General features: G+C 41.5%; 1 protein-coding gene across 6 annotated transcripts in view; it reads right to left on the bottom strand.

Annotated features, from left to right (window-relative positions):
* Positions 1 to 23667, bottom strand: part of afdna (afadin, adherens junction formation factor a) — a 269000-nt gene that overhangs the window by 40572 nt on the left and 204761 nt on the right. For all 6 annotated transcript variants that reach the window (XM_067989221.1, XM_067989223.1, XM_067989224.1 and 3 more), the window contains one exon: positions 20156 to 20242. In XM_067989221.1, the coding sequence (XP_067845322.1) occupies positions 20156 to 20242 (87 nt within the window). The remainder of the gene's footprint in view (positions 1 to 20155; positions 20243 to 23667) is intronic.

Here is a 23667-nt window from a genome sequence, read left to right as displayed (position 1 = left end):
CTCTGAGGGGTCAAGTATTGATTCATTCATCTCAGAGTACCCAACCTCTGCCTGGCTCTTGTAGCCACATTGTTGATATGACTAGTCTAGTTAAGCTTCTAATCAATGGTGACCCGCCCCCTCCCACCCAGGATGTGAATGATGGAAGGCTCAGCAACAGTAGTGCCACTGAAGGTCATTCAGTTATTTGGCACATACTAAAAACATGCATATAAGCCACAGCATCCCACCTAAGAACATGTACATTTTGGTACAACTTCATTCTTAAGTAACAATCATGAACATTTAGAAAGTCAGGCACAGAGAGCATGGATTAATAAAAGGCAGGTTGTTTTTGACAAGTTTGACTAATTTAATTGTTTGAGGAAATCACAATATACAATTAAAAGGAATACTGTCCTCTATTACATAGCCCTTCATGACGTCCAGATCTTTAATGTTTGGGAAAGGTCAGCTCTAGCTGAGCAGTTTTAGTCGAAATGGTCACAAGTCAGGAATTTGAAACTACAAAGATAGCTGCAACCATCAGACCTAAAATTTTTAAATAACCTTTTGTTGGGATCCACAATCCTTCCTATATACTGTAAACTGGTTTGAAGACAAAAACTTTCTGCTGGATTGCCCAAAACAATACCCTAAAATTATTAGCTCTTGCTTGGTTTGCAGCTGGGACTTCACAATTGACCATGAATCTCAGTCACTGGACTGTATGACTTATTTACCACACATCTGTGCCAGCAGAACACAGGTACAGAGGTCTGATGAGCCAAATCATTCGTACAGATGTCTATGGAGTTGCTGCGTCCTGAGATGCTCTACAATCACAGACAAGCACTTTGTGAAAACCCTAGACACTGTGAAGAGGCCATAGAAGACTTAGTCCCTTGGAATGGAACCTGAGAAACTTCCACTGGCTTATGACAGTCCTAAGTGCACTGCTTGGATAATTTTTGGTAGTGTGTTGATCTTGAATGTTTTAGGACTCAGCTTAGGACCCAAGGTCTTGTCTTTTTGGGAATAATAAAATACTGGGGTAGAAACCAGTTCTCTCTAGCAGTCTGGTTGTTAGTACCTTAGCTATCTTAGTTGATAATGCTGTTTCCATGACAGGGTCCCCCCCAAGATGCTCCAATTTGATCATCCCTCAGAAACCCAGATTGTGAAATGAATAGGTTGATCTCACTGACGTTCTCCAGGATCTGTGCTTCTCTATATGGCTGCATTCATACAGGTGCCCTCCTACTTGGAATCCAAGCATGAGAGAAATATCTGGCATGCCACTGATGGCCTGAGGTAGCTGACCTATAGAAGGAACCTTGATGGCTGCTTCCAGATGTGCATATTGCTCAAAAGTAAGGAATTGCTCCATAATATGGCCCTTGGGGATTCCAGTCGTGCCACAAAAAAGCTAGAGCCAAGCCACAGACAGCCACTTGAGCAAGGAGAGGCTCATAAAAGGGAATCGCTTTTTATATCCATCATGGTACATTTATTCTGCTTTAAGATTTCAGCAGTTCCTCAAAAATGCTATTCCTGTCAAAGGGTAGTTGTAATGGCTGTTGATGTAGCTTCCATGGAAGCATAGCTAAATGCATCCATGTCAGTCTGTGGAGGAATACACCAATAGTCATAGATCTTGCTACTGAGTCAAGGACGGACGGTTGTTTCCTGCATACCTATTGAGATGTGGTCTTTAATCAGAACACATTGGCATGCTAAGGCACCACATGTACTAAATTGTGGTACAAATGAACTTCAGAAAAATCCCCGGATATGTTTCAGCAAATGCCTGGAGCATTGTGGCCTCATGGAGAGTAAATCCTGCCCTAAAGGGCCAATTGCTATGCCATCTTAACCAGAGCAGACTAATGTTCGGCCGCGGGGGAAAGAAGGGGGCAGGTGGATGGGATATTGAACCGGCAGGGGGGCATGGGTACAAACATTTCCTGCAGAGCTGGGAGCAGCAGCAACGTGATGAGTAGGAGCTGCACAGAGAGGAGCAGCCAATAAAGGGGCAAGTGAAACCAGCGGACCTTACTGTGGGTGAATAGTAAAAGATGGTCTCCAAAGGTGGGCGAATGGGGAACTAGGGGAGTAGGCTGGGTAGTTCTTTTTCGACTGGCACAGATATGATGGGCCAAATGGCGGCCTCCTGGCCCATAAATTTTTCTATGTTTCTAGGGAACGGAAACCAAGATTCTCACTGAAAGAACTAAGGGACTAGGAAGGAGGAAGACTCTTGGACTGAGGACTATTAAGCCGTGGGATCCTTCACCACATGTGGCTATTGAGGTAGAGGCTGAAACTTAATTTAAAAGGGAAAGGGATAAATATTTGAAAAGGAGGAATATAAAAGGATCTGGGCTTACAGGAGAGGCGCCAGCACCAGGGGGTGAATGGCCTCCTCCTGTTCTGTGATTTCTATCATTCTATGAAAACTCTCCTTTATTGAGACTGCGCTCATGGAGTGGTTTAGAATTGTTGGTGCTGAGGTTTCCCCTCTTCACCCCACTCTCAGTTTCCTCTCTTTCCCCCCCACCCATGGGGGGCTTCCTGGTTCTTGGTATTTCTCACAACAGCTGCTGGCGCGTAACCACAAGCAAAGATGCTCAACTACACGGGACCCAATCTTTATAAAGGTAAATGCAATAACATTTGCAGGCGTCACATGGTTGAAACATGACGTGATCAAATCTCCAGGAATGCCTCCAACCAGAGTTGACAACCCTAGAGCAGACCCTTCATAGTAAATTCATCAGCCTAATGTGTCCATCTACTTTTTAAATTCTTGTCCTGCATGCTTTGAACTAGCAAAAAGGGGGGGGGGGGCGGGGGGGGAGGGAGGGATAACAAAAGCTTATGGATAAAAGCAACAAGAGATGGGTGCAAAGATCAGATCACAGTAAGGAATAAAGATAATATATATGGTCATGAAACAAATGCAGTTATAAAACAGAAGTATAAAAGGACTGTTAAAAATGAAGTAAAAGGGACAACAATTGAAGATGAATTAAACTGCCTGAACAGCAAAGTACACAGCGTCCAAAATAAAACAAGGTAATGGGAGGCAATAATCCATAGCGAGGAACCAGATGTCGTAGGAATAACTGAAACATGGCTACATAAAGAACACAACTGGCAACTAAATATTGCAGGTTATAACAATCAAAGGACAGGGAAAGAAAAGGGGGGTGGGGGGGGAAGTAACTTTACTAATTAATTAGAGATAACAATGGCAGTAGAAAAAAGGGACATAACTAACAGAAGGATAGAAACAGAACCCATATGGATTGAAATATAAAATAAGGGATCGATGACACTAATTGGGGTATACTACAGACCACCTAATAGTGGAAAGGAGATGGAGCAAGAAATATGTAAGCAACTGTGAAATGAGTAACTGACATAGAATTGGTGATTTTAACTATCCCTAAATAAATTGGCCACAGGTAGGTAAAGCAAATTGAGTTTTTACAATGTATGCAGGACTCCTTTCTTACCCAATATGTAAAAAGCACGAGGGGAATCACTGCTGGATTTAGTAATGGGAAATTAACCAGAACAGATAAGAGAAGCAAGCGTAGGGGAACATCTAGGCAATAGCGACCACAACATAATAAGGTTTAATATAAAGATTGAGAGGATCATGAACACAAAGGCCAAAGTAATAAATTGGGAAAAAGCTGATTTTAAGGGGAAGAGAATGGAACTAGAGAAAATAAACTGGAAAAATTTACTGACAAAGAAATAGAACAGCAGTGGGAAATATTTAAAACGATCGAGTGTGTCCAGGAGAAATATGTCCCACTAAAAAGCAAGAAGAAACTAGCCAGTAATGATACACCATGGATGAATAAATAGGGGCAAAATTGAAACTGAAGAAAAAAACGTTTGTAAGGAATCTTACAACATCAGGTTATAGTCCAACAGTTTTATTTGAAAATCACAAGCTTTCAGAGCTTACGGACAACCTCACCATGCTCCACTTTTCCAGCTTCCACCCTAACCACGCCAAAGAGGCCATCCCCTATGGACAGGTCCTGCGAATACACAGGGTCTGCTCAGACGAGGAGGAACGCGATGGACACCTACAGACACTGAAAGACGCCCTTGTAAGAACGGGATATGACGCTCGACTCGTCGATCGACAGTTCCGACGAGCCACAGCGAAGAATCGCATAGACCTCCTCAGAAGACAAACACTGGACGCAACCAACAGAGTACCCTTCATCGTCCAGTACTTCCCCGGAGCGGAGAAACTACGCCATGTTCTCCGCAGCCTTCAACATGTCATCGATGACGACGAACACCTCGCTAAGGCCATCCCCACGCCTCCACTACTCGCCTTCAAACAGCCACCCAACCTCAAACAGACCATCGTTCGCAGAAAATTACCCAGCTTTCAGGAGAACAGCGTCCACGACACCACACAACCCTGCCACGGCAAACTCTGCAAGACATGCCACATCATCGACACAGATACCACCATCACACGAGAGGACACCACCCACCAGGTACATGGTTCATACTCCTGTGACTCGGCCAACGTTGTCTACCTCATACGTTGCAGGAAAGGATGCCCCGGAGCATGGTACATTGGGGAGACCATGCAGACACTGCGACAACGGATGAACGGACACCGCGCAACAATCGCCAGACAGGAGGGTTCCCTCCCAGTCGGGGAACACTTCAGCAGTCAAGGACATTCAGCCACTGATCTTCGGGTAAGCGTTCTCCAAGGCGGCCTTTGAGACACACGACAACGTAAAATCGTCGAGCAGAAATTGATAGCCAAGTTCCGCACCCACGAGGACGGCCTCAACCGGGATCTTGGGTTCATGTCACGCTACACGTAACCCCACCAGCGGGAAAAAAAAGTTACCTGTTTTTAATACAACTGGACATTCTCTCTCTCTCTCTGCCTTTTGGGTCTCTTTCTCTCTTTCTGTGTAATCTGACCCATTGTGTATTCAGTATACTGGGATGTAATGTTTTCCGTGGCTAACCTGTCTGAACACCAACGACACCTTTGATTGCTGTGACCGTCTCCCAGCCTAATATAAGCTATGTGATTTTAGAACCCTTCACTCACTCACCTGACGAAGGAGGTAAGCTCCGAAAGCTTGTGATTTTCAAATAAAACTGTTGGACTATAACCTGGTGTTGTAAGATTCCTTACATTTGTCCACCCTAGTCCATCACCGGCATCTCCACATCATGAAACAAAACATACACTAAGTACATAGACAACAAAGGAGGGGATGACAAAAGGGAATACAAAAACATTAGGAAAGAAGTAAAAAAAATTAGAAAGGCAAAGAGAAACTACGAAAGTAAATCATCAAGGAATATTAAAAGAAAAATCAGAATAGGGATAGGGCCACTAAGGGATCATTCACAGGTAATGACAGCGAAATGGCAGAAATGTTAAATAATTACTTTGCCTCAGTATTTACCAAGAAGACTAACATTAGAAGAGATCAAAAAAGATATAAAGACATTTAAGATAGAAAGGGAGGAGGTAATGGATAAACTAATCAAACTTAGAGAGGACAAAACCCCATGTCCGGATGGATTGAATCCACACGTGTTAAAATAAGTTAGGGAAGAGATAGCAGAGGCGCTATTACATATATATAAAAATTCATTAGAAAAGGGACAGTGCCAGAGGACTGCTGTTCAGCTAATGTGATTCCTATATTTAAAGAGGATAGAACAAGTCCAGGCTAATTAGCTTAACATCAGTGGCAAAAAAGATAATGAAATCCTTACTCAAAGATGCAATAGAAAAACATCTGGAGACTGAAAGCATAATAAAGAATAGTCAGCACAAATTTCAAAAGGGGTCATGCTTGACCAACCGTATATAATTCTTTGAAGAAGTAAAGGCAAGGGTAGACCAGGGTAACGTAGTAGATGTAATATAGTTGGATTTTCAAAAGAACTTCAATAACGTACCACATAGTAGACACAGGGGACAAGTAGCCAAATGGATAGCAAGCTGGTTTCAAAGCAAAAAGAGTGTAGAGGTAATCAGACTGGCAACAGGTGGGAAGCGGTGTTCCACAAGGATCGGTGCTGGGACCACTGTTCACCATTTACAGAAACTATTTGGACTCAGGAATCGGAAGTACAATTTCAAAATTTGCAGACGACAATAAATTGGGGGGGTATAGTTTATACTGAGAAGGACTGCAATAAAGTACAGGAAGATATTGATAAACTTGCCAAATGGGCATGTAATTGGCAAATGAATTTCAATATAGATGCGGGTGAGATGGTACATCTTGGTAGGAAGAATGAGGTCGTCACATATTCCTTAGAAAATAAGAGTCTAAATGAGGTCTAAAGGATCTGGGGGTACAAATACACAAATCACTAAAAGTAGGTTAATAAGGCCATTAAAAAAGCAAACAAAGCCCTGGGGTTCATTTCTAGAGAAAGTGAACTGAAAAGCAGAGAAGTTACGTTAAACTTGTATACAACCTTGGTTGGACCACATTTGGAGTACTGTGCACAGTTCTGGTCTCCATATTATAAAAAGGATATAGAGGCACTGGAGAAGGTGCAAAAAAGATTTACAAGGGTGATACCAGAACTGAGATTATATACCTGTCAGGAAAAATTGAACAGGTTGAGGCTCTTTTCTCTAGAAAAAAGACTGATGGGTGACCTAACAAAGGTCTTTAAGATTATGAAAAGGTTTGATAGGGTTGACGTAGAGAAGATGTTTCCACTTGTGGGGTAGACCAGAACTAGGGGCCACAAATATAAGATAGTCACTAATAAATCCAATAGGGAATTCAAGAGAAACTTCTTTACCCAAAGAGTGGTTAGAATGTGGAACTCGCTACCACAAGGAGTAGTTGACGCGACTAGCATAGATGCATTCAAGGGGAAGCTAGATAAACACATGAGGGAGCAAGAAATAGAAGGATATGTTGATAGGGTTAGATGAAGTAGGGAGGGAGGAGGCTTGTGTGGAGCATAAACACTGGAATGGACCTGTTGGGCCAAATAGAATTATTGCACAGCAACAGGCCATGCACTGATGAATTTCCAATGACAAACTGCATGTGTCTGCCCTGACATCTTTGAAAAAAATAAAGATATTCATAGGATGTCCACTTTACTTACCAAGGACTACTTATAAAGAGTGGTTCAAATCTTTTCTGAAATAATCCACTCAAAACAGCAGCTTCTAAACGGATAGTATTTAATCTGTACACAAACATGATATAGAACCAGACTACACAGATTTCTGTCCAACTCCTAGAGTCAGGTCATACCATCAATGTTTATTTTTGCTGAGAAAAACTTTGTTTTGGAACCAGGGAAGTGTATTGCATCACAGAAATGAACTTCTTTGAAAACCTGTTATTTGTTTCCATTCTATTGTGAAATAGCAAAGTATATTCAGACCTATTCTGCACCCCCACTTCATCTTAAATATTTTGATTGAAATATTGCAAAACTAATGGGACACCTACTAACATGAATACTTAATTTTGTTATAATTTTATAACAAGTACTAGAGCATTCATTTAACCCGATTTCACTAAAATCTTACACATTCCAATCTTTTCTCAATGATAGACACAGGATTAAGTATTAAATCAATGAAATTGCAAAGAGAAAAATTGAGTGCGTTTCAAGATCAACAGCAGCTTACTGCAAATTTAGACAACTTTAATGCTAATTAAAAAGCTATATTTTAACAAAGACTATACCCTGCTGGACAAAAGCAATAATAGGCAAGCTTGTATAAACAAAAAGAGAGTAGCTTGCAGTAGGTGGTTCAATTTTGAAAAACGGTAGTACTTATTCAGATGTGCTTGTGAAATAAATAGTACTGTACAGGAATGCAATGTAAATAAACTGCTGTATTATTTACAGATGCCAATGAGTCTTACCTCTTATTTGACAATTAAAGCCTTGGAACACCCTATTATTTCAGCTCATCCAAGTACTGAAATTTTGCCTCCAGCTTAATGCTGTCTTCACTACTTTTACTCACAATCCAACAACCAACCACTGAAAATAATGAGCCTGTTAACCGTCCAAACATTCAGCCAGTTCTGACAACCAGCTTTCAGTATTACACTTGGGGACGGGCTTCCCAGAGATGTTAGACTATCTAAGGATAACTATGTGTGTAAAAAAAATTAAAAAGATGACACACAAAAAAAAATAGAACCAAAAAAAACTGTTTCTTTTAGACAGTTAAAATATTTAATTAAGACTGGGCAGCAAATATTGCTGCTTCCACGAAACACAAGCTGTCTTTTACATAAATTACATTTCAAGGGTTTTAAAAATATATACACAGTAGTGCATTTTAAAATTAATTGATTGTAAGGTTAATATATTTTGTAAATCATCATCTACATGCATTCAAAAACATGTTAGAATATTCTTCTACATCAACAGGGAGTGAAAATTCTGCTTAAAATTGTTTTGCGAAACTTTTCCACCGAAAGTTAATTCTAAAACAGATCACTGTTTCCATTCACCAAAAGTTCCTCCAAAACGGGCAGTCTAAATTCCTTACCCATACCAGAGAATGCTTTAACTTGCAAACTTCAAAACAACCAATTTTACGAGCTACATAAATGAAACTAAACTTCAAAAGTATGGTCGAGCTTTGTTTAATTGAAAACAGATAACATGCAGAAAAACATTGTAAGCATGTTATTTAAACAAAATAAAAAGCCTGTTTCCTAGCTCTATTTTTAAAATTTGTGCGTTGGTGGGTTGGGCAGAGTGGAGTGAACGCAGGTCTGGAGATTTAGGTACGGTAAGAAGAGACGGTGGGATGGGAAGAGAGGTCGTGAGGAATGAGTGGGAGCTCGGGCACGAGTGCAAGAGAGGGTGGAACAAGGGAATCTAGAGAAAAGTATCCAAGAGGAGGAGTGGTGACGAGGAACGGATGTAACAGCAGTCAGAGTGAAGGTTCAGATAGGCCGCAAGGCAGGGCAAGAACCGAATGCAAATGCTTTGTCATCATTTCATCTCTCCCTACTCAAAATCCATCACTTACACACAAAAACATTGAAAAAAAAGGCTGAAGTAGATGGCAGAAACAAGCAGCCGAGTGTGAGACACACACGATTGGCAGTTAAGGGAACATTTCTGCTGCTCGCCATCAGGAGTGCCATGAGATACTAGTAAACATTTATTTTTTTTAAAAAAAACTTGTCCAGACTTTAGTGTCACACAAATTTCTGCCAGACTTTTGTGCATTATATTGTATAATGCTCCTGTCCTTATAAATCAGATTATCCTCCGATTTACCGTCAGATCCGTAAGTCTACAATCGTATAAAGTCGTACTTCTAATGCACATTTCTTGCTAATCACACTTGCATTTCCTGTCCATCATACAAGTGTGGCACTCAAATTTCTGTCACACTTAAGTACAAAGAAACACTCCATGATTAGAGTCAATGTCTGCAGCCTCTTAACTGACCTTACCAATCACATCTGAAAAATAAACCCAAGGTTCTGAGCTGCAGCCTTAACAATTAAACTCAGTTTACTTAACAGCAATTGGACTTTGCAGTCTTCAGGAACAAATACTTTACAAGAAACACAAGTTATAAAATAGCACATCATCCAATTTACAATGAGCAATGCCACCTCAGATCAGTTACTATAAATGTCTTGTATATAGTGCATATGACCCTTTAAATGTGACCACGGCACAAAACATCTGACATTTCCCAATTTGTTTCTGGGAAATTTGAGCCAAACAATACTTAACCGTCTTGGTGTACAACTCTGATTTCTTTCCAAATCTCAGGTCTGCTGCCATCTTGTCTATGTTCAACATAAATTGAACTTACACCATATATCAGAGGCCAATAATTATGGCCTCAGGATATCGCTGCAGGAGTCCCTCAAACTCAGCCCAACCACCTTCAGCTGCTTCATTAAAGACTTTCCCTCATATTTTGCAGTGGGGCTGGTCGCTGATGGCCCCTCAAAGCATCTCCACCACCTCTATAACAGATAAGGTGGGTACTTATTCAATGGAGCCAAAGAAGTAGGAAGCCTCCCCAGCATCTGCAGCTCAAGTAAGGAGTGTGATGGATTAATCACCTGGATGGGGGCAACTGCAACAGCACTCAAGATGGAGCAATCTCTTTGATTGACACCTTTGCCACTGGACTCAATATCCTCCCCCTCCATCATCAGCTCACTGTGGCTACAGGATGCACTGCTTCAACTTGACCAGCTTACTTCAACAGCCTCTCCCAGCCCCGCAATGTCTACCACCAACAACAAAAAAGCAAGATCATGAGAAAACAATCACTGCCAATTTTCACTTCAAGTCACACATCTGCTGCCATTCTTTCATAGTCACTGAAGAAAAATCCTGGAATACCCTAACTAATATTGTGGGAGCATCATCACACTGCAGCGGTTTAATGAAAAGGTCCACCACCACCTTCTCAGGGCAACTAAGGTTGGGCAATAAATGCAGCCTTAGTGTGCGTGCTAGCGTGATGAATTGGAAAACATTGCATCAATCGGTTGTGGGTTGTGTGAACTTCAAAAGGACAGCAAAAAACAAAAACAGCTCTGGCTCCATTCAACAAGCATCCATCTGTTCAGTTTTGCTCAAATTAAAAACAAGTGCAGGAAAAATTGCAGTCCACAATCAATATGTGACTGGCTGTTAAATCCATACAAGTAAACTATGCAATGGTTTTCTCAGAACAAGATTCTGAAAGTGTAATCCTTCCCCGTATTTATATTTGCAAAAGCACTAAACAGATAAAAAGTTTGGTTAACCCTTCTGCCACTAACCCAGTTCTAAGAAATCTCTATCCAAACCACTAACGTTTTTACCAAATGCTGACATACGTATTATCAGTATTTTCCATGTTTACTTCATGTTTCAATTTTTTTCTTTTTATCCTCATTATTCAGCATTTGGCCATGTGACCATCACAGCACATCACCAAATCTCACAGAAAACTCAATAAATGAAACAGTATTTATGAAATAGGCTAGATATAGTGTTAACAGAAATATAGCCAAAACATTTCCTATTTCATTGTTGCTCATGTTAGTAGCTTAATTTTGAGTTTTAATCATTTGATTTTTTCATCTAGCAACCCACCGAAAAAATTCAAATGCATTTTCTATAGAGATTAACTACATGCATTTGATCTGTAAATATACTAAATTAATTTATTTCACTGGTATCCAAAATCTGAAAAAGAGCTTATTTTGAGTTATAAAGAAAACTCTATATATTTACATTCTAAAGCAGTCATGAACAAACAAAAGGACTTTGAACCAGCTTACCATATGTTCTGCTCTTCCAACAACAGAGAACCACATTTTGGACCTCAAACGGAGAGAGAGCGCGAGAGAGAGAGAGAGAGAGCGAGCGAGAGCGGCGCAGAGGCAGACAGACAGAGACAAAGTTCGCCTGTACATACTAACGCTCCCTGCCTATTGCCAAGATGCTGAAGATAATTCCTTGGCTAGATGCTACAACACCATATGGCATTTATCAGCACTACCCTTTAAAGATCCCATGTTTAGACTATTAGCTAATCACTTCAGCTGTACGTTCATTCACTCCACAGCTTCTTAAAGTTACATTACTTAAATTGTGGTAGTTAGCTAAAACATAAAAATGGCTGTATGCTGACCACACAGACTACAGAATTTCACATTTACACAGGCAATGATTAATCACCATAAAGACAAATAGCACAGGCTGTCATTTAGGAATGTTTACAACTACGTCTACAAGCTGCTAAGCCATGCTTGAACAACTCCCCTCTCAATTACCATTTTACCTTCAATACTGAGTTTGCCAAGGAAAAACATTCAAAGAATTATGCAGCATATACACAAAAATTAAAACTATAGTTGGCCCTCAAATTTTTACTCCTCACTACTTCCGTTTTCTCAAACATTTTGATCTCTATTTTTCAGACCCCAGTTGTTTTTACACTGGCTCGAGGATATCTAATCTCTGTATAACTCGTGGGGCAGCAGCATAGAGAAAACATTTGGAATTGGCTGGTGAAGAATTGGTGAAAACTGCGTTGGTATACTAGTAAATGGACAAAGGGAAATCTATTCAATGTCACTACCATCAAGGAAACTGCTGGAAGGAGCATAGAAACTTTACAAATCAATAGAAATAATTGTTCAGGTGAGCGTGATTTATATACCTTTACTCTTGGGGCATGGGTAATGGTAGCAAGGTCACTTATTATCCATCTCAGTGCTCTGCAAAGCATTTGCGTCTTTTTGTTGAACTGTGATGATCCTACAATGGTGTTAGGTAGCGAATTCTGCGATTTTGTCCCAGTGGTAATAAAGGAACAGCAATGTATAAGGAGATGGCCCACCAGTACCTTCTCAGGACAACTAGGGTTGGACAATAAAGACAACCTTTCCACTGCCGCACACAATGAGAAATAAAAAGTCAGATGGTTTGTGCCTTTGAGGGGAACTTGGTGGTGTTGGTGTTCTCATGACATTGCTGCTTTTGTCCTTCTCGAATATGGGGATTGTGGGGCTGGACGATGCTGTTTAATCAAACATGGCAAATTGCTTCATGGTAGTACAGAACAATTTTTTTTTTAAAGTGATAATGCCAATGAGTCAGAACTCTGTTCACGTTATCTTAAGAAACAAAGACAGGTAGTTTGAAGAGTATCTGAATGCCACTCATTTTTAATTTTGTTCCATTTCCCATTACTACTCCAAGGCAGTCGTCATTACTATTTGATTGCAGTTTGTTCTTGCTTGTAAATTTTTTAATTTTTTTAAAAAACATACCTTGAGCTTTCTTAGGAGCATTAAGTATTTCTAGGGCCAAAATTAAGCAATTTGCCACTGATGAGATAGCAGCCAGTCAAAATGCTACCATTTCAAATACTGATTGAATTACCAGTGACGTGTTAATCATTTAACCTTTTCTTATTAATATATCAGTACAGCTGCTCTTATAGAAAAATAGTACAACTACAAAATAGCTTCTAGAATGACCCTAAAATAAAATCAGCAGATTCAATTTCATGCAAAACATCTATTTCACTGTACACACAAAGCACAAATAAGTGAATATTTTGTTGACAACTAGCTTATGAAGTCCAGTTATGAATTTATGGCTATGTGCACAAATGGATTTCATATGCAAACTATCCTGTCTAATATCATATAATACGTTACCAAGCACACTAAAGCTTGGTAAAGTGCAAGAACATAATTTTCTTTACACCACAAGGCATTAAAGGGGAATAGTCCTGGCTAGGAGAAAGTAAAAACTTTCAATTTGATGTATTCCCCTAGGGAAAGTTAGAAAGTTTAATATCCCCTTCCTGATAGTCACAGTTTTGCATCCCAAGTACCAAACAGGAAACCCACAACTGATCTTCTGGTTGGAAAAGTCCCAAGATATCGGCAGGCCCTGGTATCCTTCCCACACCTGTAGGCCAATGCCCACTCATCTTAAAAAGCAGCCACTTGAAGAGCAAATCACCCGAGTAGATCTGTTCCAGTGAGGAATTCTGACCCCACAATGTTTGATGCAATATACAGGAGCTCAAAGCAAAAAAGCATTCCATCCCCAGAAGTGAACTTCAAAGATTCACCATAAAATGTAAAACTGAAGAATGTCAAGTTTGCATTGATTTATACTTCTCCTTCAAAGGGAAGCTAGTGTGTATAACTTGCAACGTTCCAAGGAAATGTTCTCTATTTATAACCATAACATGAAGCAGACGATGTTGGTTTAGAAACCGAAGTATTTACCAGAGAGGGAGCCGAGAACGGTAATTACCTTCATTATCCTTATAATTTGCTTTAGCTCATCACATTAACCTCACTATTTAGTTCAAAGCCTTTATCTAGCGCTCAATTATTTATTATCCTGTAGTTTATTTTACATGAATGGTGAAGCACACCATTTGGAGAAAATACAAACACTTCATTTTTTTAAAAATAAGATGCTGCGCAGAAATGGCATTCCAATTTAAGCTGAGATACTCAGGAAGGTCCCCACTTGCTCCATGAAAAAATCTTCAATTCCTCTGTTGACCGGACGTCACCGCAGCCCCTAGCCAACACCTCATGTCAAACTCCCTCATCATTAAACTCAATGAACCTATTATGATGAAATTTGGTTTTCCTAAATAGACTGGGATTCACTGCAAATTTGTGTCAGTAAGAATAGAGCCAATCAATTACCAATTGCATCAATACTGCATGAAGAACACCCCAAGGCACAAATTAGGAAAGAAAATAACAATGAATGTGGAGGGAAAAAAGAGTAAACAACACAGTATGGGGGGGGGGGGGGGGGGGGGGAAGCAACTACATACATGAATAGTGATTGATTGGATCAGTAGCTCAAATGAACACCAGAATGCACTTTCAAGCAGCACAAACAAAATTCATCCATCACTTTACACAGCTGCTCAGCCGCCCCTTCCCAAAATGCTGCTCAGAGCATTTGTGCTATAAAAACAATGTTAGTGCTATTCCTGTATTCTATTTATTGCTCTCAACCCAAAGCATTCTGAATGGAACACTGCACAGTTTTATGAAGTCCTGGCCAGTGCTCAGCAGCATTGTTCGAGTACACGATGGTCTCCATAGTCCTTGTCAAGGGAGATTGCCCCATGTGCACCACTCCCCCATTTTTACATGCAAGAAGTACGCCTGGTCTCAATGTAGGCCAGTTAAACCAAATTGTAATCCCAAAAATCTGCAAATGTATATCTGGCTATTTGTTTCTTGCCACTATATATGCATAAAGTACTGACCTCAGTCAGCAATAACATATGTCCAGTGAATCATGACAGTGCATGGACGAAGCTAGCCATCTACACATGCAAACTGATGTCATGGCACTGCATCAGTCTGTCGACTTGTTAAACCCGATTCAAGATATTCAGATGATAGAAACCAAGCTCTGACTGAAAGACCTAGTAAAAACCAGGTCTTCATAGCCACTGACCTTAGCACCAAAGAAAAACCTACTGGTTTGCTACCAGCATTAAAAAAAAGTAGTTATCGAGCCATTTTCAAAATCCTATAAAGTTAACTAGTTAAGGACAATTAGTGCATTAATGTCATTACCTATTCATATGTTAGATTGTTCAAGTTAGCAATGTTACTATAGATACCAAACTTTTGCATTTTGCTTGCACTTCTTACTAAAGATCAGTGAATTTGAATTTCCCGCACTCCAAGGTCACCCCACTAGGCACTGCAGCTCAGTTCTTCTGTGCATGCATTAAGTTTCCCAGATTTTGCAGGACTGATTACAACCATTGGTATTTAGTGCTGTTTTGTGTCTCCATTTCTTTTCTATATTGCTATGATGGAGCATTCCTTGCTTCACATCCATTGTTCCTGGTCTGCGCATGGAAGTGGTCAGTTGCAGAGCCTGTAAGGTATCCAAGGAGCTGCATGCAGCTCCCTTGCCTTGTCTGTGCGATGGCTGTGAAGTCCTGGCTCATATGGAGGAAAAATTCCTCATGCGCACAAGATGTGCTCTCTCAAAGCTTTCTTCATTGGATACTCAGCTGTGACAATGGGCCAAGTAAGTGACAATTCGGATTTTCTGGGGGGTTAAATCATCAAAATTCAATAGTTTTCAAAGAATAATTGGAAATCAAGTACAAATTACACAAATTTCTGGCTTTTCACACTTTCACCTTTAATTTGTGCTTTAAATTTTGTCATTTAGGATCCTTCAATTGCAAATTATTTGAAGCAAAAGATAAAGGTAATGCTGATATTCTGTTTACATCTGCATACATGCCAACTGTCCACATTTCATATTTTACAAATACAGTCAACATTTGGATTCAATGCACACATCTTCTGTGCTTGTGCTTCAAAATCAGCAAGGTCAGACATGCCGCCACCTAAACTTCCAAGTGCTCACACTCTGTTTAACCACCCCACTCAGATGAAACGTAACTTTTTCCAGCAAGTGAGATGCGACACTGGCAGGTCAGGAATGAAGGATGACACCAGAATGAAAAGCTAGCAGTTTGCAGTCTATCTGGACCCCCCACAAATGTTTGCAGTGCGGTAATTATGGCTTCAAGGTACAGATAGGGCATACGGCTAGTGGCACAAGAACTGCAACTTTGAGATGCAGAGGGCACAGAGCTGCCAGTGTCCCCAGTATCTTCCGAGCACTAGTGCAGAAAGTACTCTGCAAGCACCTGGACTATGAGCTGGAACTGACCAACTCCTAAGGGGAGACAGTAACAGCAACTTTTTTTTTTATGTTCGTTCATGGGATGGGGGCGTCGCTGGCGAGCCCGGCATTTATTGCCCATCCCTAATTGTCCTCGAGAAGGTGGTGGTGAGCCGCCTTCTTGAACCGCTGTAGTCCGTCTGGTGAAGGTTCTCCCACAGTGCTGTTAGGAAGGGAGTTCCAGGATTTTGACCCAGCGACGATGAAGGAACGGCGATATATTTCCAAGTCGGGATGGTGTGTGACTTGGAGGGGAACGTGCAGGTGGTGTTGTTCCCATATACCTGCTGCTCTTGTCCTTCTAGGTGGTGGAGGTCGGGGTTTGGGAGGTGCTGCCGAAGAAGCCTTGGCGAGTTGCTGCAGTGCATCCTGTGGATGGTACACACTGGAGCCACTGTGCGCCGGTGGTGAAGGGAGTGAATGTTTAGGGTGGTGGATGGGGTGCGCCAATCAAGTGAGCTGCTTTGTCCTGGATGGTGTCAAGCTTCTTGAGTGTTGTTGGAGCTGCACTCAGCCAGGCAAATGGAGAGTATCCCATCACACTCCTGACTTGTGGAAAGGCTTTGGAGAGTCAGGTGGTGAGTCACTCGCCGCAGAATACCCAGCCTCTGACCTGCTCTTGCAGCCACAGTATTTATATGGCTGGTCCAATTAAGTTTCTGGTCAATGGTGACCCCCAGGATATTGATGGTGGGGGATTCGGTGATGGTAATGCCGTTGAATGTCAAGGGGAGGTGGTTGGACTCTCTCTTGTTGGAGATGGTCATTGCCTGGCACTTGTTCGGCACGAATGTTACTTGCCACTTATCAGCCCAAGCCTGGATGTTGTCCAGGTCTTGCTGCATGTGGGCTCGGACTGCTTCATTATCTGAGGGGTTGCGAATGGAACTGAACACTGTGCAATCATCAGCGAACATCCCCATTTCTGACCTTATGATGGAGGGAGGGTCATTCATGAAGCAGCTGAAGATGGTTGGGCTAGGACACTGCCTTGAGGAACTCCTGCAGCAATGTCCTGGGGCTGAGATGATTGGCCTCCAACAACCACTACCATTTTCCTTTGTGCCAGGTATGACTCCAGCCACTGGAGAGTTTTCCCCGATTCCCATTGATTTCAGTTTTACGAGGGCTCCTTGGTGCCACACTCGGTCAAATGCTGCCTTGATGTCAAGGGCAGTCACTCTCACCTCACCTCTGGAATTCAGCTCTCTTGTCCACGTTTGGCTGTAATGAGGTCTGTAGCCGGGTGGTCCTGGCGGAATCCAAACTGAGCAGTGAACAGTTTACTGGTAAGTGCCGCTTGATAGCACTGTCGACGACACCTTCCATCACTTTGCTGATGATTGAGAGTAGACTGATGGGGCGGTAATTGGCCGGATTGGATTTGTCCTGCTTTTTGTGGACAGGACATACCTGGGCAATTTTCCACATTGTCGGGTAGGTGCCAGTGTTGTAGCTGTACTGGAACAGCTAGGCTAGAGGCGCAGCTAGTTCTGGAGCACAAGTCTTCAGCACTACAGCCGGGATGTTGTCGGGGCCCATAGCCTTGGATGTATCCAGTGCACTCAGCTGTTTCTTGATATCACGTGGAGTGAATCGAATTGGCTGAAGACTGGCTTCTGTGATGGTGGGGATATTGGGAGGCGGCCAAGTTGGATCATCCACTCGGCACTTCTGGCTGAAGATGGTTGCAAACGCTTCAGCCTTGTCTTTTGCACTCACGTGCTGGACTCCGCCGTCGTTGAGGATGGGGATGTTTACAGAGCCTCCTCCTCCCGTTAATTTTTTAATTGTCCACCACCATTCACAACTGGATGTGGCAGGACTGCAGAGCTTTGATCTGATCAGTTGGTTGTGGAATCGCTTAGCTCTGTCTAAAGCATGTTGCTTCCGCTGTTTAGCATGCATGTAAGTCTTGAGTTGTAGCTTCACCAGGTTGGTACCTCATTTTTAGGTACGCCTGGTGCTGCACCTGGCATGCTCTTCTACACTCCTCATTGAACCAGGGTTGATCCCCTGGCTTGTTGGTAATGGTAGAGTGAGGAATATGCCGGGCCACGAGGTTACAGATTGTGCTGGAATACAATTCTGCTGCTGCTGATGGCCCACAGCACCTCATGGATGCCCAGTTTTGAGCTGCCAGATCTGTTCTGAATCTATCCCATTTAGCACGGTGGTAGTGCCACACAACACGTTGGATGGTGTCCTCAGTGCGAAGACGGGACTTCGACTCCACGAGGACTGTGCGGTGGTCACTCCTACCAATATTGTCATGGACAGATGCATTTGCGACAGGTGGATTGGTGAGGATGAGGTCAAGTAAGTTTTTCCCTCGTGTTGGTTCGCTCACCACCTGCCGCAGGCCCAGTCTAGCAGCTATGTCCTTTAAGACTTGGCCAGCTTGGTCAGTAGTGGTGCTACCGAGCCACTCTTGGTGATGGACATTGAAGTCCCCCACCCAGAGTACATTCTGTGCCCTTGCTACCCTCAGTGTTTCCTCCAACTGGTGTTCAACACGGAAGAGGACTGATTCAACAGCTGAGGGAGGGCGGTAGGTGGTAATCAGCAGGAGGTTTCCTTGCCCATGTTTGACCTGATGCCATGAGATTTCATGGGGTCAGTACAGTTCTCAGCTGGAGAAAGATGCCTCCCTTCACCAGGCATAGCTTCTACCTGGGCATCACGCAGACAGGGTGGCAAGAAGGAAAGAGATTGACTAATGTATTGCAGATTCCAAAATGCACTCAAAGTGTCAAAAAGGTCAAAATTTTCAGGGACAGCATGTCCCAGACAATAAACCTTGTACATTCAACATTTGCATTGCTTGTGTTTTTCTCCTCCTATACAAGGTCAAGAATATTAACCTTAATTTCCCAGATATGCACTGGCAGAAGAAAATCTTGCCCCATCAGCCAAGCATGTCAGGAAGTAGCAAATGCGTTGCCCATGATTTTCCTTCCACTGAAATCAAAGGATGGAAAGTCAGAGGAGCACCCAGTATGCACAGCTCTATTGGACATACCTAGAGATTAAATTACAATAAGCCTGTATTCCACTGCAATTTCAGTGTAATTACTTGCTTTGATATTTCATGGGCGTATATTTTTGGAGTTGTCAGCTTTTTTTGAAGCAATTGGTTAGCTTTCCCTAGGATTCTAGGTTGACATGCATGCATTACAACTGAGGCAATTGTCTCTCAATAATGGGGAATTATCACTAAAGCAATAACAACCAAAATGCACTGACCAGTGAACAGTTGCAGTAACACATCAGATGCACTGTAGTTTTAGAAAGCAGATTTCATTAAGTGACTGATCACTAGAGATCAGTATAACAGAATTCCACTGAACTCAAAAAAAAATTTGGCTACCAGAAACACTGATTTCCTGCTTCTCTAACCCACAGATACCATTGTCACCCAGAACTTTTCCATGAATAAGAATGATTTTATCCTAAAAAAAGTAGATAACCCAAGTACTGTTTTTGTTAACCTATTCACTTCCTTCACACTGAAGGTATGTCTCAGTACCAATTGTGATCTAGTCACCACTGGCAACCACATATGCAAAACTCTGAAGATGAAGCATCTATTCTAAGTGGTTAAAAATTGATATATAGCAAGACCCATTAGTCAAACATAAAACAGCAGTCATTGATTGTAACTGAAAAGTCAACCAACTTATTTTCTCATGCACCTTAAAAAGTGACAAATATGGAAGAGAGGGCCAGTTGCATTAGGGAAGATTAGAATAAGCTTGTAAACTTTCAACACTCCTTTGGGATGTACCCGATTGCTGTCTAGTATGCTTCTCCAGACAGTTACAACTAGACTGCTCAAAGCTTCTTCAGATATGCAGGTAGCAGTATCATCCTCAACCCATTTTATACACAAATGCTATCTTACCTTAGCAGCTACAATGCTTAGTCCCATCCCATTTTGCTTTTTTAGTGTCACTGTAATTATTTCTGGTTCTTTACGATTAGGCTCATCCTGGAAAAAAAAGGATACTGAATAAAATCAAATTTAGTATACAATTTGCTTTCCTAGGTCAAGTAATACCAGACAAGGGATTTATCCACTAGTTTTAATTCAGCAGTTAAAATGGCTAATCTAAAGCTCATCTGTATGAAGAGGGGTCAAAAGAAATAACATGAAATTCATTATATTTCATAATTACAAAATAAAATATCAATGTACCTTTGTATTGTATTACATATTTCAATTAAATAAAGAACTGTAAATTCCCAAATCAAACGCAGGCTTGTTTCTTTTTATTCAGCACCTCAACACAAAACAGTATCTGACGTAGAATTCCAGTCATTGAATTTACTCTCAATATTATCAAAATGGTTGATCAAAGCTATATTCTCTATGGCTATTTGCTGGTTGTAAAATTGGCTCTTTTTGTTTTCAGCTTTGTGATCAGTAATAAAGTTTTGGAACACAGATAAAATAACTGGATTTCTTGCCAGCAAAGTTATGGCTCGTTCCCTGAATTTTTAAAAAAGTTATCATAGCAGTATACAATGGTAGAATTGGTTGGAAAACTGCTGAGTCCTGGTGTTCAAACACTGCACAAGGTCATAGACACCAGGAAGTACATATTGGAAGCATTATCGATGAGGCTTTGATTGAGTCTGAAGTCATAAAAAACGTAACAAATTAGAACAACTGAAGTTTGTAGTTGCCTCATTCATTTAATGAGCAAAATCAGAGAAAGACAGAAACACAACCTGGTCAATAATCCACTGAATGGAAACAAGTGAAGTTCGTAATGACTGAACTCGCGTATGGATCAGGCCAAGTTACTTGCAAGTTAAACCAGCAGTGCAGGAGACTCGGGCACCGATATTCATAGTGAAGGATCAACTGAACAAGTGAATGGAAAAATAGGTATTCAAACATGCATAGATTTCGTTGAACATATATATTGTGCAACAGTGCGGCTCTGACAATTAATCAGCCTCACATAAAAAGAGAATATGGCCGACGTGTATCCCAGGCTGTTAAAAGAAGCAAGGGAGGAAATAGCGGAGGCTCTGAGGAGCATCATTTTCCAATCCTCACTGGATACAGGTGTGGTGCCGAGGATTGGAGGTCTGTTAACGTTGCACCGTTGTTTAAAAAGGGAGCGAGGGATAGACCAAGTAATTACAGTCAGTCTAACGTCGGTGGGCAAATTATTGGAATCAATTCTGAGGGACAGGATAAACAAACAGTCACTTAAAAAGGCAGGGAGTAACCAAGGACAGTTAAGCATGGATTTGTTAAGGGAAGGTCCTGTCTGACTAACTTGATTGAATTTTTTGAGCACATTACAGGAAGGATGTGATTGCACTAGAGAGGGTACAGAGGAGATTTAGGAGGATGTTGCCAGAATTGGAGAATTTTAGCTATGAGGAAAGATTGGATTGGCTGGGGTTATTTTCTTTGGAACAGAGGAGGCTAAGAGGTGATTTAATTGAGGTGTATAAAATTATGAAGGGCCTAGATAGTGGATAGGAAGAACCTATTTCCCTCAGCAGAGGAGTCAATAACAAGGGGGCATAGATTTAAAGTAATTGGTGGAAGGATTAAAGGGGAGCTGAGGAAAATTTTTTCACCCTGTGGGCAGTGAGTTCCAGACCCGCAAAACTGTACGCAGTACTCAAGCTGTGGCCTAACTGGTGTTTTATACAGTTCTAGCATAACCTCCCTGCTCTTATATTCTATGCCTTGGCTAATAAAGGAAAGCATCCCATATGGCTTTTTAACCACCTTACCTGCCCGTCTTGCTACCTTCAAGGATCTATGGACATGCACTCCAGGGTCCCTCTCTTCCTCTACGCCTCTCAGTATCCTACCATTTATTGTGTATTCCCTTGCCTTGTTTGCCCTCTCCAAAATGCATTACCTCACACTTCTCCAGATTGAATTCCATTTGCCACATTTCTGCCCACCTGACCCAGTCCATAGATATCGTCCTGCAGTCCACAGCTTTCCTTATCACTATCAACTACACGGCCAATTTTTGTATCGTCTGCAAACTCCTTAATCATGCCCCCTACATTTAAATCTAAATCATAGATACATATCATAAAAAGCAAGGAGCCTAGTATTGCGCCCTGCGCACCCCACTAGAAACAGCCTTCCAGTCACAAAAACACCCGTCGACCATTACCCTTTGCTTCCTGCCACTGAGCCTATTTTGGATCCAACTTGCGTCTTTCCCTTGGATCCCACGGGCTTTTACTTTCCTGTCCAGTCTGCCATGTGGGACCTTGTCAAAAGCCTTGCTAAAATCCATATAGACTACATCAAACGCGCTACCCTCATCGATTCTCCTTGTTAAGTCCTCAAAAAATTCAATCAAATTTGAGAGACAGGACCTTCCCTTAACAAATCCATGCTGACTGTCCTTGATTAGTCCGTGCCTTTCTAAATGACAATTAATACTATCCCTCAGAATTTTTCCCAATAATTTGCCCACCACCGAGGTTAGGCTGACTGGCCTATAATTACTTGGTCTATCCCTTTCTTCCTTTTTAAACAACGGTACAACGTTAGCAGTCCTCTAGCAGAACACCTGTAGCCAGAGAGGATTGGAAAATGATGGTCAGAGCCTGCATTATTTCCTCCCTTGCTTCTCTTACAGCTTCATATATTTTTCATCCGGGCCTGGCAATTTATCTACTTTCATAGATGCTAATCCCCTTAATATTTCCTCACTCACTATGTTTATACTCCTCCTTAACTACAATGTCTGCATCGTCCCCCTCTTTTGTGAAGACAGGTGCAAAGTATTCATTAAGAACCATACCCATGTCTTCCGCCTCCACACACAGGTTACCTTTTTGGTCTCTAATAGGCCCTACTCTTTCCTTGGTCATTCTCTTGCTCTTTACGTATTTATAAAACATCTTTGTATTTTCCTTGCCAATATTTTTTCATGCCCACTCTTTGCTTTCCTAATTTCCTTTTTAATTTCACCCCTGCCCTTTCTATACTCCTCTAGGCTTTCTGCAGTATCGAGCTCTCGGTATCTGATATAAGCTTCCCTTTTTTGCCTTATCCTACCCTGTATGCTCCTTGACATCCAGTCATCAACTAAAGAACAAAATACTAGATTCTGTTCCATATGCCAAAAAGGAAACGATCTGCACATTAAGCTAAATATATGTTAAATGAAGACATATTTAAGAAAATGTTGAAGCTTGGACTTGGCATCAGTTGATATATCTAAATATTAAATCTGAACTCAAAATCTGCTTCACTAGCTGAAGCCTTTAGGTGAATATCAAATCAGCACTATTTTAAAAGAAGTGTACTTCATACAAGTAACTAATTCAAATTATCCAAAAATGAGGGAAAAAAATGGAAGGAACCAAGTGGAGACGCACCATACAAGGTGCAGAAAAAGCCGTTGTTTGAGATGA

This window comes from Heptranchias perlo, chromosome 8 (genome assembly GCF_035084215.1).
Source record: "Heptranchias perlo isolate sHepPer1 chromosome 8, sHepPer1.hap1, whole genome shotgun sequence".
Taxonomy (NCBI): Eukaryota; Metazoa; Chordata; class Chondrichthyes; order Hexanchiformes; family Hexanchidae; genus Heptranchias; species Heptranchias perlo.
This window is presented reverse-complemented; position numbering and strand designations above follow the sequence as displayed.